A 12,809-nucleotide genomic window follows, 5' to 3' on the forward strand; every position below is an offset into this window, starting at 1 on the left:
CACTCTAAAAAATATTGGGTAAAAGTGCTCCACGAGGGTAATTATACGTCCAACGAACATTGGGCATTTCTTTGGGGCATTTTTATTTATAAAGTGTGATGAGAATTTTACCCATTCTAAAGTAATTGCTGCTTATTTTTCAACCTTACTGGATAATATTCTTCCCGCACTGGCTAAAATACTGCCCGAAATTTGTTGGACACATAATTACCTCGTGGTGGTAAACATTCTTAGCTTTAGTTTACTCATGCGTGAAGCGGAGTATTTTGACTTGAGAAAATCAGCTTAACTCGGCATGAGAATTAGTCCGTCCTGCATCGCCGTTCATTTCACAACCGTTCTCAGGCAATCCTAGGTTCTCAATTAAATCGCGGCGCGTGAGTTTGATGGAGCAATTGTACTTTAAACGCCCTAAGTTCCTATTGTACAACGCAGAATTAGGAAGAGAACGCAACCTAGGGCGGGAGAAGACTATTTGCCATGGACGACGTTAAGATATCTAAAGCTCTCTAATGTTATTGATTAAAAAAAATCATTATAGAATCAGATCAGACGCTCATCATTATGTGTTCAGAAGGGATAGGAAAAGTTGACCAGTCGAAATATGATCAGTGAAGAAAATGAAGAAGAGTATAATAATCATTTACTTTTGCTTTAATGATAGTGATGATAATGACGATGATGATGACAAAACATTATTGTAGTAGTAGTAGTAGTAATTGTATTAGAAGAAGAAGAAGTAGTGGTGGTAGTAGTAGTAGTAGTGGTAGAAGTAGTAGTAGTAGTAGTAGTAGTAGTAGTAGTAGTAGCAGCAGTAGCAGCAGCAGCAGTAGTAGTAGTAGTAGTAGTAGTAGTAGTAGTAGTAGTAGTATTGGTGGTAGTAGCGGTAGTAGTAGTAGCAGCAGCAGCTGCAATACAAACACATATAATTCTTCTTTGAAGTTTTTAATTGCAGTATTGCCAAAAACGTACTGTTCATCTTTGACGTACACACTTTTCAATTACCCTTAACTAAACCGAACATTGAGTTTTTTAAGAATAGCTTAAGATATGCAGGAGGAAATGTATGGAATAGTTTAGATTCAGAACTTCAGAATGCAACTTCAATCGATACTTTTAAAAGGAAATATAAGAAAACACACTTCGCGTAACACTCTCTCCGCTCTCCATTCTATTCATCTTTATGCCGGTTTATGTTTTCAACTTTCAATTTAGTATTCATCACCCAGTGCACATATATCTTTTGTTTTTTTATATATCTATGTTTGTTAATACCTATGTCATTCATTTTTTAAAAACTATTTACTATGTCTGAATTTAAATTGTTTAATGCATTTTTTTTCTGTACATTGTTAGATGTTTACTATGTCAACAGGACCATGTTGAAAAACAGTGTATATATTTACCTGAACATGCTTATCCTGTATATAGATTTTTAAATAAATAAAAATAAATAAATAAACTATCGAAATGTATATCTATAGCAACTACAAAATTTTACGACACTGCCACTGTAACAGATCCCGAAGACTATAAAGACTGCATGCAGAAAGGTGTTTAACATCCAAATTGTTTTCATTTGTGTATAATTCGGAATGATTAACAGCGTTTAATTACTATTTATTACTATCCACCCACTATTTTTTATACTAGCATCATCCAGATACTGCTGTCAACACGACAGCACAATTGGCCAAGATCAGAGAATACATGGTTACCTATAACTATCATGCCTACATTGTACCAAGTGAAGATGCCCATGGCGTAAGTTAATATAATCAAAGATAGTTCTATGATATTTACCAGCATTATGGAAATTATTTACGGGTTCTTAAAGTCGTTAACTGGTTAATGGGAATTAATTTCGTACATGGAAATGGTGTAAGGGAATGAACGTTATTTAAAAAGACAAATGTGTAAATCTTACAGTGTTGTTTCTAGTGTGATTTCATATTCAATTTCTAAACAAATATTTTATACAAATATTTCTCTTTTCGGTTCTAGAAATTTTAATTTCATTATATTCATTATTTTGCTCTCTTTGAAGTTATAAAAAAATGACGCAGAGATCGCGAAAACCAATTCAATTTCATGAAAAGACAATACCATTAGACAATTACCTAATATATCATATTCGAGGATAGTATAAATTTGAGCAAATGTTCGATATTTATTTTTTTAATCGCGGTAAAAATTATATCGTCACAATGACTGTTTAAACCTATCAAAAGGGTTTTATTGAATCCTTTGGTTGGCCTCAGGTCTAAATCTCAATATAAAGCTGCCTATACATCTATGAATTCATTTTCTTAAATGCTGCATTTAAGATTGATACATGAACAAAGCATGAGTACCCATTTCAGACATGAATAAATAATCACAAATACTTATTCTTTTTCGACGGACTAAAACTACCCGTTTCTATTTTCATTTTTTTTGTATTGATAGGTACTAAAGCTGTGTTGAAAAGTCATGATTTAAGAGCACTTGAATATGCAGTAGGGAAACTCTAATAAAAATTCCGAGATAATGAGAGACATTCGTTGCTCCTAACGAATCCTAAGTTAACATACATGTGGGCCTATCAATAATTACAGGGGGCCGTTTCATAAAGCTGTTCGTAAGTTAAGAGCGACTTTAAGAACGACTGGTGAATCTTTCTTACGCGCTTAACCATCGCCAATGAATATACCATTTACCACAAGAAAGGATCACCAGTCGTTCTTAAAGGAAACCAAAACCCCAAAAGAGAAGCAATCTTATTGGAAAGAGTCAAATGAGAGGACCAATTTAAAAAAAGTGTCATCAAAATCGGTTATGAAATAAGCAATTTATGGACGTTTAAAAAGTCTTGTACTTTCTATGGGGATCCTCAAATTGGCAAACATGCTTAAAAAATAGCTGATTTTGTAGACAACTCTCCATTTGTTTTGTAGACAAATTTTCAGATTTTCCTCACTATCTTTCAAATTGCATCTTGCCTCCTTCTGAGGACAACATATGTCATGGGAAAATATAATTCACACCATATATGTGATGGTCAGGAGGAGATAATGTGAAATATGTAAAATAAAGGAGAAAATCTGACAATTTGTGTACAAAACAAATGGAGAGTTGTCCACAAAATCAGTCATTTTGAAGCACGTTTGCCAATTTAAGGATCCCCATAGAAAGTACAACAAGACTTTTTAAACTTCCATAACTTGCTTATTTCATAACCGATTTTGATGAAACTTTTTTTAAATTATTCCTCTCATTTTACTCTTTCCAATAAGATTGCTTCTCTTTCTGGATTTTGGTTTTCTTCAAAGTCGCTCTATAACTTACGGACAGCTTTATAAAACACCAACCAGGCCAACTTTATCGTTGTTGAAGATGTTTCTGTGTATTTCGTACTTTTAATTTGGGATTTAAAAAAATATTATATTTATATACTGTGTAACCATAGCATAATAAAATCATATCATTATCAATAACACCAGAGTGAGTACATCGCTGCTCCTGATGAAAGGCGTCCATACATAAGCGGCTTCTCGGGATCTGCCGGTAAATATTCTTACGCATTCCGTCTCTTTCTTTCCCATGAATATAATTAAAGTATATAATAACATTATAATGGCAGTGGATTCAATAACTAATTCTTAGTATAATACTCAACTCAACTCAATTCGTGACCTATGGTTACTTAAAAACAGTTCTGTTTCATTAAACACTCCACTTTAAACAGAGCGTTTCGCTGGTGTAAACAAAAAATCAACCACACCCTAATCTTGCGGGATACCAGAATTTAGATAGGCACCATCACCTTTTATGTATTTCATGGGTAAACGATTCAATTATAATTGAATTTGATAATATATATAAATGTATATGTATACATATATATAAGTATACATATATATATACTTTATTGGTATACGAGGCGTCAACCTCAATTGGTTTAAGGCATATTTATCCTCCCGATCTCAATACGTTTATATGAATGGTGTCAACTCAGATTATGCTACCGTTGAATGTGGCATACCCCAATGTTCAGTGATTGGACCATTGCTATTCTCTCTCTATATAAATGACATTGGTAAAGTTATTAAATATTCAAAATTATCTCTTCATGCTGATGATACATGAATTTATTTCAGTTACAAAAATGCTACTGATATAAAATCTGAATTGGATAGTGATCTCCAAGCAGTATCAGAGTGGCTTGCATGTAACAAATTAAAGTTGAATATAGCTAAATGCATGTGAATTTGTTCTTATTGGTACCCGAAATCGTATACATAAAGTTGATAATGATATAACTGTATCCTTGAATGGCGAATTGCTAAAAAGAGTTACTAAAACAAAATATCTTGGAGTTGTAAGAGATTAATTCCTAGATTGGGGAGCTCATATCAGTCATATGAAATCCAAGATTGCTAAATGTATGTATCTTTTGAAAAGAATTAAACCTTATATATCCCAAAATCATGCCCTAATTTTGTATAAAACTATTATACAATGTCATTTAGACTACTGTGATGGAGTCTGGAGTAATACGGGTAAAGGGTATATAGAACAACTAACTTTGTTACAAAAACGAGCTCTTAAATTAGTATTGATGGTATCCCTAAGGTATCCAACAGAAGACCTCTATCGTCAATTAAAAATTGACAAAGTCACTGAAAGACTTAGAATGAGAAAGATAATGTTAATTCACAAAATTTTGTTTGGAGCTGTTCCAGAATATATAAGTAGACGATTTAATTATCAAATATATTACTATAGAACCCGCAAGTCGGATTATAGTCTTTGCATCCCCAAAGTAAAAACAAATTATGGGAAAAGGCGATTAGAATATAGAGGTGCAATTGCCTGGAATAATCTTACAAATGACTTGAAAGGAATAAGGTCCACCTTCAGCTTCAGATCACAACTAAGACTCCATTTAAATGAAGCTACCATTACGAATGTGCTTTGATTAAAGCTTTAATCAGACATATTGATTGAGATTTATATAATGATTTCACTTGGGAAGGGCGGGGAAACACAAGGGGGGAATAAGGAATAACGATTTGTATATTTTTAGTTGTATACCTAAGTGCAAGATAACTGAATTTTAATAATTTATATCCCACTTGCACTCTGTTATGTTAATTTATCCACTTTAGTTGTTTGTATCCGTGTAATATTATTTTTTAATGAATTACTTTGTTTGCTTAAAAAACTATGATCATTTATGTGTATTGAATATTGTATATTGTATCACGGCCCCTTTGAAAAACAGCTATGCTGAATGGGCTTTTAACCGTGGTGAAATAAATAAATGAAATGAAATATATATATATATATATATATATATATATATATATATATATATATATATATATATATATATATATATATATACATATAGGCATAGGGTTTTTATATGGCTGCAAAGTTCTAACTTGTTATAAAAACATAGAGAATATTAATCACGACTTATGCTTTTTATGAGATAAAGCCATAATATAAAAAAAAATGCTTCATCAAGGGGGGTATATTCTGTTTTAAGTCACCAATATTCATACACCATTTCTTGTTCTGGTTTGGTTTATGTATAAGAATAATATTTTCCTCTTCTCATAGGCTTGGCTGTGATTACGGCCGACCATGCTGCCGTGTGGACTGATGGGCGTTATTTCATTCAGGGAGAGAGGGAATTGTGGTGCGATTGGATTCTTATGAAGAGCGGTAAGGCAAATCTCGTAATTCTCATCAGCCATAATTTAGGGAACATGCATTTCATGGACTTTCCTCTCTCCGATAAAATAGATGTTTTCTTTACTTTTAAGCTATAAAAATATAACGAACTCCAACTTGCAAAGTTTCTTACTCGTCCTTCCTCTTCATAATTTCTAATTGATTTTCCTAAAAAATCGGATTATTCTCAATAAGTAAGTTGGTCGCTATTTAAAATTGTTGATAGGGCCTACTCTTTCGTCCTGCCTGTCTACATGTATGCCATATAGACACAACGACATCCCAGCCACTTACACACACATTATTGCGCATAAATTCATACAAACACTGAATGCACAACCCTTTGGCGCCAGTGCCCACATCTTACTTATGCGTGCGTGGAATTGTACACACGCACAATATTTGCATGATTTCTCGCTCCCGCTCACACCCACACACATCCATATCGCAATACCCTGTCCATGCTGTCTATAATTCCCACTTTAATAGTTTCTTTGTCCCTCTGTCTCTCTCTCTCATTCAATCTTTATATTCTCTATTCCCTAACTCCCCTATCCCTCTGCCCCACACCCTTTCTCATTACCAGGTCAGCCAGGAGTCCCCAGCACAGCCGAATGGCTGGCAAGTACCGATACAGATCCTAACATGGGAGCTAACTTGCCGGAAGGAGCCACGATTGGCTATGACCCCAGACTCATGTCAATAAGTAAGTTACTGAAATTATGAGATCTTAGATCTGGAATACCCTTTTTTCTTTAATTTTCTGCTAGTCTTTTCTACGTAGAATTCTTTAGCGTAATTACGAGCCATTTGATAAAATATCTAAATTAAATATTAAAAAACGATAAATGAATAAACCATTACCAGGTAAATGAATGTATTTCACATAATAAACAGAATTGATTGAATGACTGAATATGAACGTAAGAATTGATGACGTGACAGATAAAAATATAACCAAAGACGTAAATCAATGTATTGCTTTTGTGAACTGTGGTTGATCAAGCAATTGACAGTTCCTGGTATAACAATTTTCTCTGGAAAAAAAGGAAGCCTCTTTGCGACAAATGCCCCTCAAAGACAAGATATCCAATCTGCTTCTCCAGACATAAGACCGACTGTTGGCTGTTATCATGGTTGTAAGGCATAGGGGTTTGTGGCTTTGGATGGAGTGTCGTAGATCGTTGCCACCGAGTAATTGTCACGTTTAAGGGTTGCCAGCAGTCCTGAAAAAAAAAAAATACTCCCTTTTATAATAAGGTCAAGAAAAGGCAGTTACGACGATTTTCTCCTCTCCAACTTTCCTCTAACCAGGCACAGTCCAGAGTTACATGAGTACACTTGAAAATTCCGGTCGTAACCTGACAATGGTTGGCAACGTCGAGGAGAACCTTGTGGACCTAACATGGAATGACCTCGGAACGCAGCCAGGCTATCCAGAAAAGCCCTTGATATTCCTCGGCATGCAATATACTGGTAACTATCAGCGCTGATGGCACAAGTCAGTGAATCAGTTAGCTATAGGTCTGAACATGGACCCTACTACTACTACTTCTTCGAAGCGTACGTCGGACGTCCATTCATAGTAGGGTCCATTGTCTTACCCAGGAATGAAGTAACAGAAATGAACATATGGTTTCAATCTTCTCTTTTTAAAGAGGACTGTTGGTTCGAATTACAGTTATAGCGTGTTTTCCTTCAGTAAGAAAGTTAACCATATCGTGCTACCCTTATTTTTAATCTATACTGAACTGAGCTTTGAAAAACGACAACTTAGAGCTTATTAAAGTCAGCCGTAATAATAATAATAATGTTTCTCAGAAAAGATTATTTACAATTAGATGGCAATAAAATAGTTGTTGGTATTGATAAATTTGCATTATCGTTTTATTGTTATCATTGTCATTATTATTACTATAAATAGTTGTAATGCTATTATATGTGTTATTATTATTATTGTTATTATCATCATCATCATTGTTATCATTATTATATGTCGTGTAGTAGTAGTAGTAGTAGTAGTAGAAGCAGCAGCAGAAGCAGCAGCAGCAGTAGAAGTAGTAGTAGAGTAGTAGTAGTAGTAGTAGTAGTATAATATTATACATAGTATAACCATTCATAATTCTTAACCGACTCTCTGTTTTGGCAGGTAAATCGTGGGAGGATAAAATAATTGAGGTTAGAAAACAGATGGAGGATGCTAAAGCAACCAAACTCATCCTCCCAAAACTTGATGAAGTCGCTTGTAAGTATGATGGGGGCTTAGTGGTAGAGTGCCCGCCTTATGAACGGGAGATCTTGGGTTCGATCCCGGCCGAGTCATATACCAAAAGACCCTTTGCCTTCCCGTCGGGCGCTCGACCCTTGAGAATAGAGAGGGGTAGTAAAACAAGTACGTTATGCAGGGCCAGTGTGAAAATCAGTTAAAGTCGGCTACCCTGGGTAAATAAAGAGATAAACATGATAAAGAAGAGATAAAGAATAAAGATTATTATTTTGCGCCTTGCTTTGTGATACATGGTTTTTTTTATTGGTATTTGAGTAATTGCATATTTCCTTTACTTTCATTAGAAATATGTAATAATTCGAAAAGTGTATGTGCTACAGTGACAAATTTAGTACACAATATAACTCATAAAGCAGCTGTTAGTAGTACCTGCAGAAACAGTGCTTTATTTTTTTTTATTCTTCTTTTTTTTAAGTGCAATTTTACAATTTAACTTTTCTACATTTAAACAGCATTAAAGTTTATTTCAGAATACAATATAGTAAAGATTGGTCGAAGAAATACTGGCATAAGCAAAACATTAATTTTCATTTTGTCGCTAACAAAATCAGGATGTAAAAATGTGGACAAAATGGTCACGTTTGTTACATTGAGGGATTCATGTCCCTGACAGTGCATGTTGGCATATCGCTTTACATCTAACTCAGACCTATTTCATTGATACCAAACCAAAATTTACAGGGATTCCCATTAATAAAAAGATGCTAAAAAGTCATGGCCATTTAATTTCCGTTATGGTCACAACCATGACAACAGTGCACTTCCTTTACAACTTCAGGAAATAGAAGATGGATATTGCCCTTTCACAGAGAATTCAGAGTCGAATGGCACTCTTATAATAAAAGTAGTGGGGGGGGGGGAACAGCCGTAATACTTGAAAGTTCATAAAGGATAGTTAGCATGGTTTGGTGCCGAGATCAGCAGATTTGGAGTCTCGGTGGCAGATTATCCACCTTATGAACGACATGTCATAGATTTGATCCCTGGTTATGTCATACCTCAAATACCCATAAAAATGTCTTGGTGATCTGCATAAGATCGTAAACTAGTAATAACAACCATTCAAGCCAATGCCTGGTGCAGGAGTTGTTTCATACCAATTGTTACCCTGGATAAATTATCATGTTCTCAATTTATGTCTCTTCATTAATTGTACCAGTCCATTTCACCGTTTAAATTTTTTGATTACGAATGTTTCTTTCTGTTATATTTCTTAGGGTTATTTAACTTGCGTGGAGAAGATATTCCTTACAATCCTATGTTCATCGCATATGCTGTTGTCGGATTGAACGACGTTACGTAAGTAACATTTGAAGAAAAAAATATCTACTAATCACACGTCCCATTGTTTATGAACGTTACTTGTCGATCATTATCATACTTCTTCGCTTTTACGAATCTGTCACCAGTCCAATCATTTACCTTTAATAAGGTATTTTTCCCCCAAAGCTTCACCAATATTGTCATGATTTTTTTTTGCTATTTTTACACCAACTTTTTTCATCAAGATGAACTTCCTCTTTTTTTTCTCATTGTTTTGCTCCAGACTATACGCTTATGACAAAGTTGGAAGGATTGATGCATCAGCCGAAATAAAGACACACTTAAAACTCGAGACCTGTACTAGCGGTTAGTTTTTAGAGCTTCTTCTTTGCCTAAATACTTACTACTTACTTAGGCCTACTTTCCTACCTATTTACTTTCTTACCTTCCTCATTAAACTCATGGCTACGTACTTATTTCATCGTGTACAATTGTTCTGCATCATGCTTCTCCTGTCACAGATGGGGGAGGGGGGGGGGTGGGCTTGGGGCCAAAGAGAAAAATATGATGAGAACAGAAAGAAAAGAGAAAGTAAACGGGATTAAATATGACATTCCTTGTCTAAAATGTTATGTCAAAATATATCTCGAAGTTAGGTTTTCGTATTAAACAGGTGTCCTTTCTTGCTCGCTTGCAGCTTTTAAGACATATTCTCCGTATGACATGAATATCCCCTGAATGAGTGACTAATTTTGCTAGTGTATCCTGCTGCTGGTGGTTCTCCCACTTCTCATCCTCCTCCTCCTTCTTTTTCTTCTTGTTGTTTTTCTTCTTCTTCATGTTCTTCTCCCTCACTCTTTCTACTTCTTCTCCTCCTTCTTCTTCTTCTCCTTCTTTTTCTTCTCCTCCTTCTCCTTCTTTCCTCCTTCTTTTTCCCTCCTAATTCTTTTTTCCCTTCTTCTTTAACTCAATCATGACAATAGAAGGATCACCGGTTCACAAAGAACACAGGTTTGGTTTCAATGGAAATTATTCCCCATTAAAACAAATATTACACGAATGTTTTGGAAAGACAAACTGCTCATAGAAAATCCGTTCTTGTCTCATTTGGGAGGTCTTGATGGTCCCTGGGAAAATAACATCCCTCAGTCAGTAGCGGATCCAGGGGGAGAGGGCACATCCGACCCCCCCCCCCCCGTTGATAGTCGCACCAAATATTTTTAATGGGAATATGTCGTTCTTTACAAGTGAGGACTTTTTTTTGCTTGTCAAATTTTCCAAGGGAAAATGCGCCCCCCTCGTTTTGGAAAATCCTGGATCCGCCCGCCCCTGCCTCAATTATAAAAAAGTAACATAAAATACTTAAAATTTTGTTTTCGCTACACAGTATGCATTACAGTGAAGGACTACGATCAATTTGCAACAGAGTTGCCGTCATTAAACAATGATGCCAATGCAAAGATCTGGTTTAGCGATGTTTCAAATTATTTCATTTACACATCAATTTCACAGGTAAGATGGTAAACGATGACGGTTTTTGAAGATTTATTTTTTAAGGAATTCAGTCATAATTTTACATACTGTAGGCCTACTTACACAATATTTGTTTTGTTATGTGATCATGTTTATTAATTGAACCTTTCAGTTTGTCTTGATGGTTAATATTTTCATGTGCATACTAATAGGCCTACAGAATAGATGATAATATTCCAATTTTATTTACATTTGAATAATAAGGATGATGATGACGATAAAAAGTATGTCATTTATCGAGCTCTGAAATGTGAAATCATGCACGGAATAACACTGATATAGTATCTCATTACTCAGCTTCTAATTAGCCTTTTCTTATAGTGCTCCCACTTTGTGGAATGCACTCTCTTCATCAATACGCAATGCCATCATGCCAAGTCTAATAGAGTCACTCAAAGCCAGACTTAAAGTGGTGGTTCATGGTGGAGATGTTTGTATGTCAATAAATAAGGTAAAATTTACAATGCAAAATGCTGAAAATTATATCAAAATCGGATAACAATAACGAAGTTATTGAATTGTAAAGATTTGCATTATTCCAATTAAACACTGCTTGGCATGTCTTCATGAATATTCACTAGGTAGTCTGATGATGTAATATCCCCACTTGTTCTTTTGTGTTTTTTTATCATATGAAATTAGGTTAATTTATTTTTTTTCTACCAAGAACTAAGACAACTGGATTGACAACTGATTAAGTGCATTAGTTATTTATTGCCGGAACTTATTTTATCATAATATGGAGACACATCATTTACACATGTATGAAAAAATGAAACTTTAATGATTTCATGTAATAGCATAAGAAAAAGGAAAGTGGGGATGTGACATCATCAGCCCACCTAATGAATATTCATGACGATGTGCATATAACTGTTTAAAAAATATTGATAAACTTTAAAATTCAATGACTTCTTTATTTCTTATCCGATTTTGATGAAATTTCAGCATTTTGCTCTGCGAATTTTACTTTATTTATTTAGATATACATATATTCAGCCCGGACCATCCTTTTAAGACATATCTTTTCTCATCATATTTCAAATACCCACCCCTTCTGTGTAGTAATTCCCTCTGCGCCTCTGAGTAGGAAACTAGATAGAAGGCAAACTCAAAATGCTATTATCATTATTATCATTATTATTATTATTGTTATTATGATACTTATTATTATTGCTGGTTCCGTTTGAGCATTTCCTATTTTGCACAATCTCTTCATTTCGTCATTCAGGACAAGGCTTATATTGCAGCATCGCCCGTCCTTCTAACCAAGGCGCAGAAGAACCCTATAGAAGTGGAAGGAATGAAAGAGGCCCATGTAAGCCAAAAATAAATACTAATCTTTATATCAAATAATTTGGAAAATGTATTCTTAACCTGTAATCTATGTAGGTCTATATCTTCTTTTTTTTTTGTAATGGTGTCCTGAAAGTCCTTTAAACATGGTGAATATTTTAGTTTTAGTATTTCCAAATATTCAGTGTTAAGTCTTTCTTCGTTGTTTGTCAAGATCGTATATGGAAAGGATAATATGTTTTTCATTTGTTTCTTTTTTTATGGGATATGGTCGCAATCTACTATCAGACAATCGTCTTCCATACAAACTTCATAACAAAATCATTTTTCTTGTATCACATAGTTTCTTCTTGGTAATTATCCTTATTCTAACTTTGCTGGAAAGTACAGAAATGTCGCAATGTGTGTTCTCATAGTGGACTATTATAAAAGCGTGGTACACACTTAAAATGCTCAAATGTAACAGGATGACGAAATTTTCCCACTGTGGATGCCTCTTCAGTGTCAGCGTTCACAGTGTGTACACATAATGGGATCTGTGAAGAATTGATTCAGATTCGATCAAATTCCACAGTGTGACGACATATTCTCATCGTGGATGCCTGTTCAGTGTGAGTGTTCACAATGTGTCCACATAATGGGATCTGTGAATAAATGAGTCACACTTGATCAAATTCTACAGTGTGACAACATTTACACACCGTGG

The 12,809-nt window shown here is 34.6% G+C and overlaps 1 protein-coding gene across 2 annotated transcripts in view; it reads left to right on the forward strand.

Moving 5' to 3' along the window:
* Positions 1–12,809, forward strand: part of LOC129258983 (xaa-Pro aminopeptidase 1-like) — a 115,851-nt gene that overhangs the window by 92,599 nt on the left and 10,443 nt on the right. For both annotated transcript variants that reach the window (XM_054897250.2, XM_054897249.2), the window contains exons 3-12: positions 1,654–1,764; positions 3,483–3,546; positions 5,611–5,715; positions 6,311–6,430; positions 7,039–7,200; positions 7,874–7,969; positions 9,229–9,310; positions 9,558–9,640; positions 10,662–10,786; positions 12,039–12,125. In XM_054897250.2, coding sequence (XP_054753225.2) covers positions 1,654–1,764; positions 3,483–3,546; positions 5,611–5,715; positions 6,311–6,430; positions 7,039–7,200; positions 7,874–7,969; positions 9,229–9,310; positions 9,558–9,640; positions 10,662–10,786; positions 12,039–12,125 — 1,035 coding nt within the window. The remainder of the gene's footprint in view (positions 1–1,653; positions 1,765–3,482; positions 3,547–5,610; positions 5,716–6,310; positions 6,431–7,038; positions 7,201–7,873; positions 7,970–9,228; positions 9,311–9,557; positions 9,641–10,661; positions 10,787–12,038; positions 12,126–12,809) is intronic.

This window comes from Lytechinus pictus, chromosome 4 (genome assembly GCF_037042905.1).
Source record: "Lytechinus pictus isolate F3 Inbred chromosome 4, Lp3.0, whole genome shotgun sequence".
In the NCBI taxonomy this organism is placed as follows: domain Eukaryota; kingdom Metazoa; phylum Echinodermata; class Echinoidea; order Temnopleuroida; family Toxopneustidae; genus Lytechinus; species Lytechinus pictus.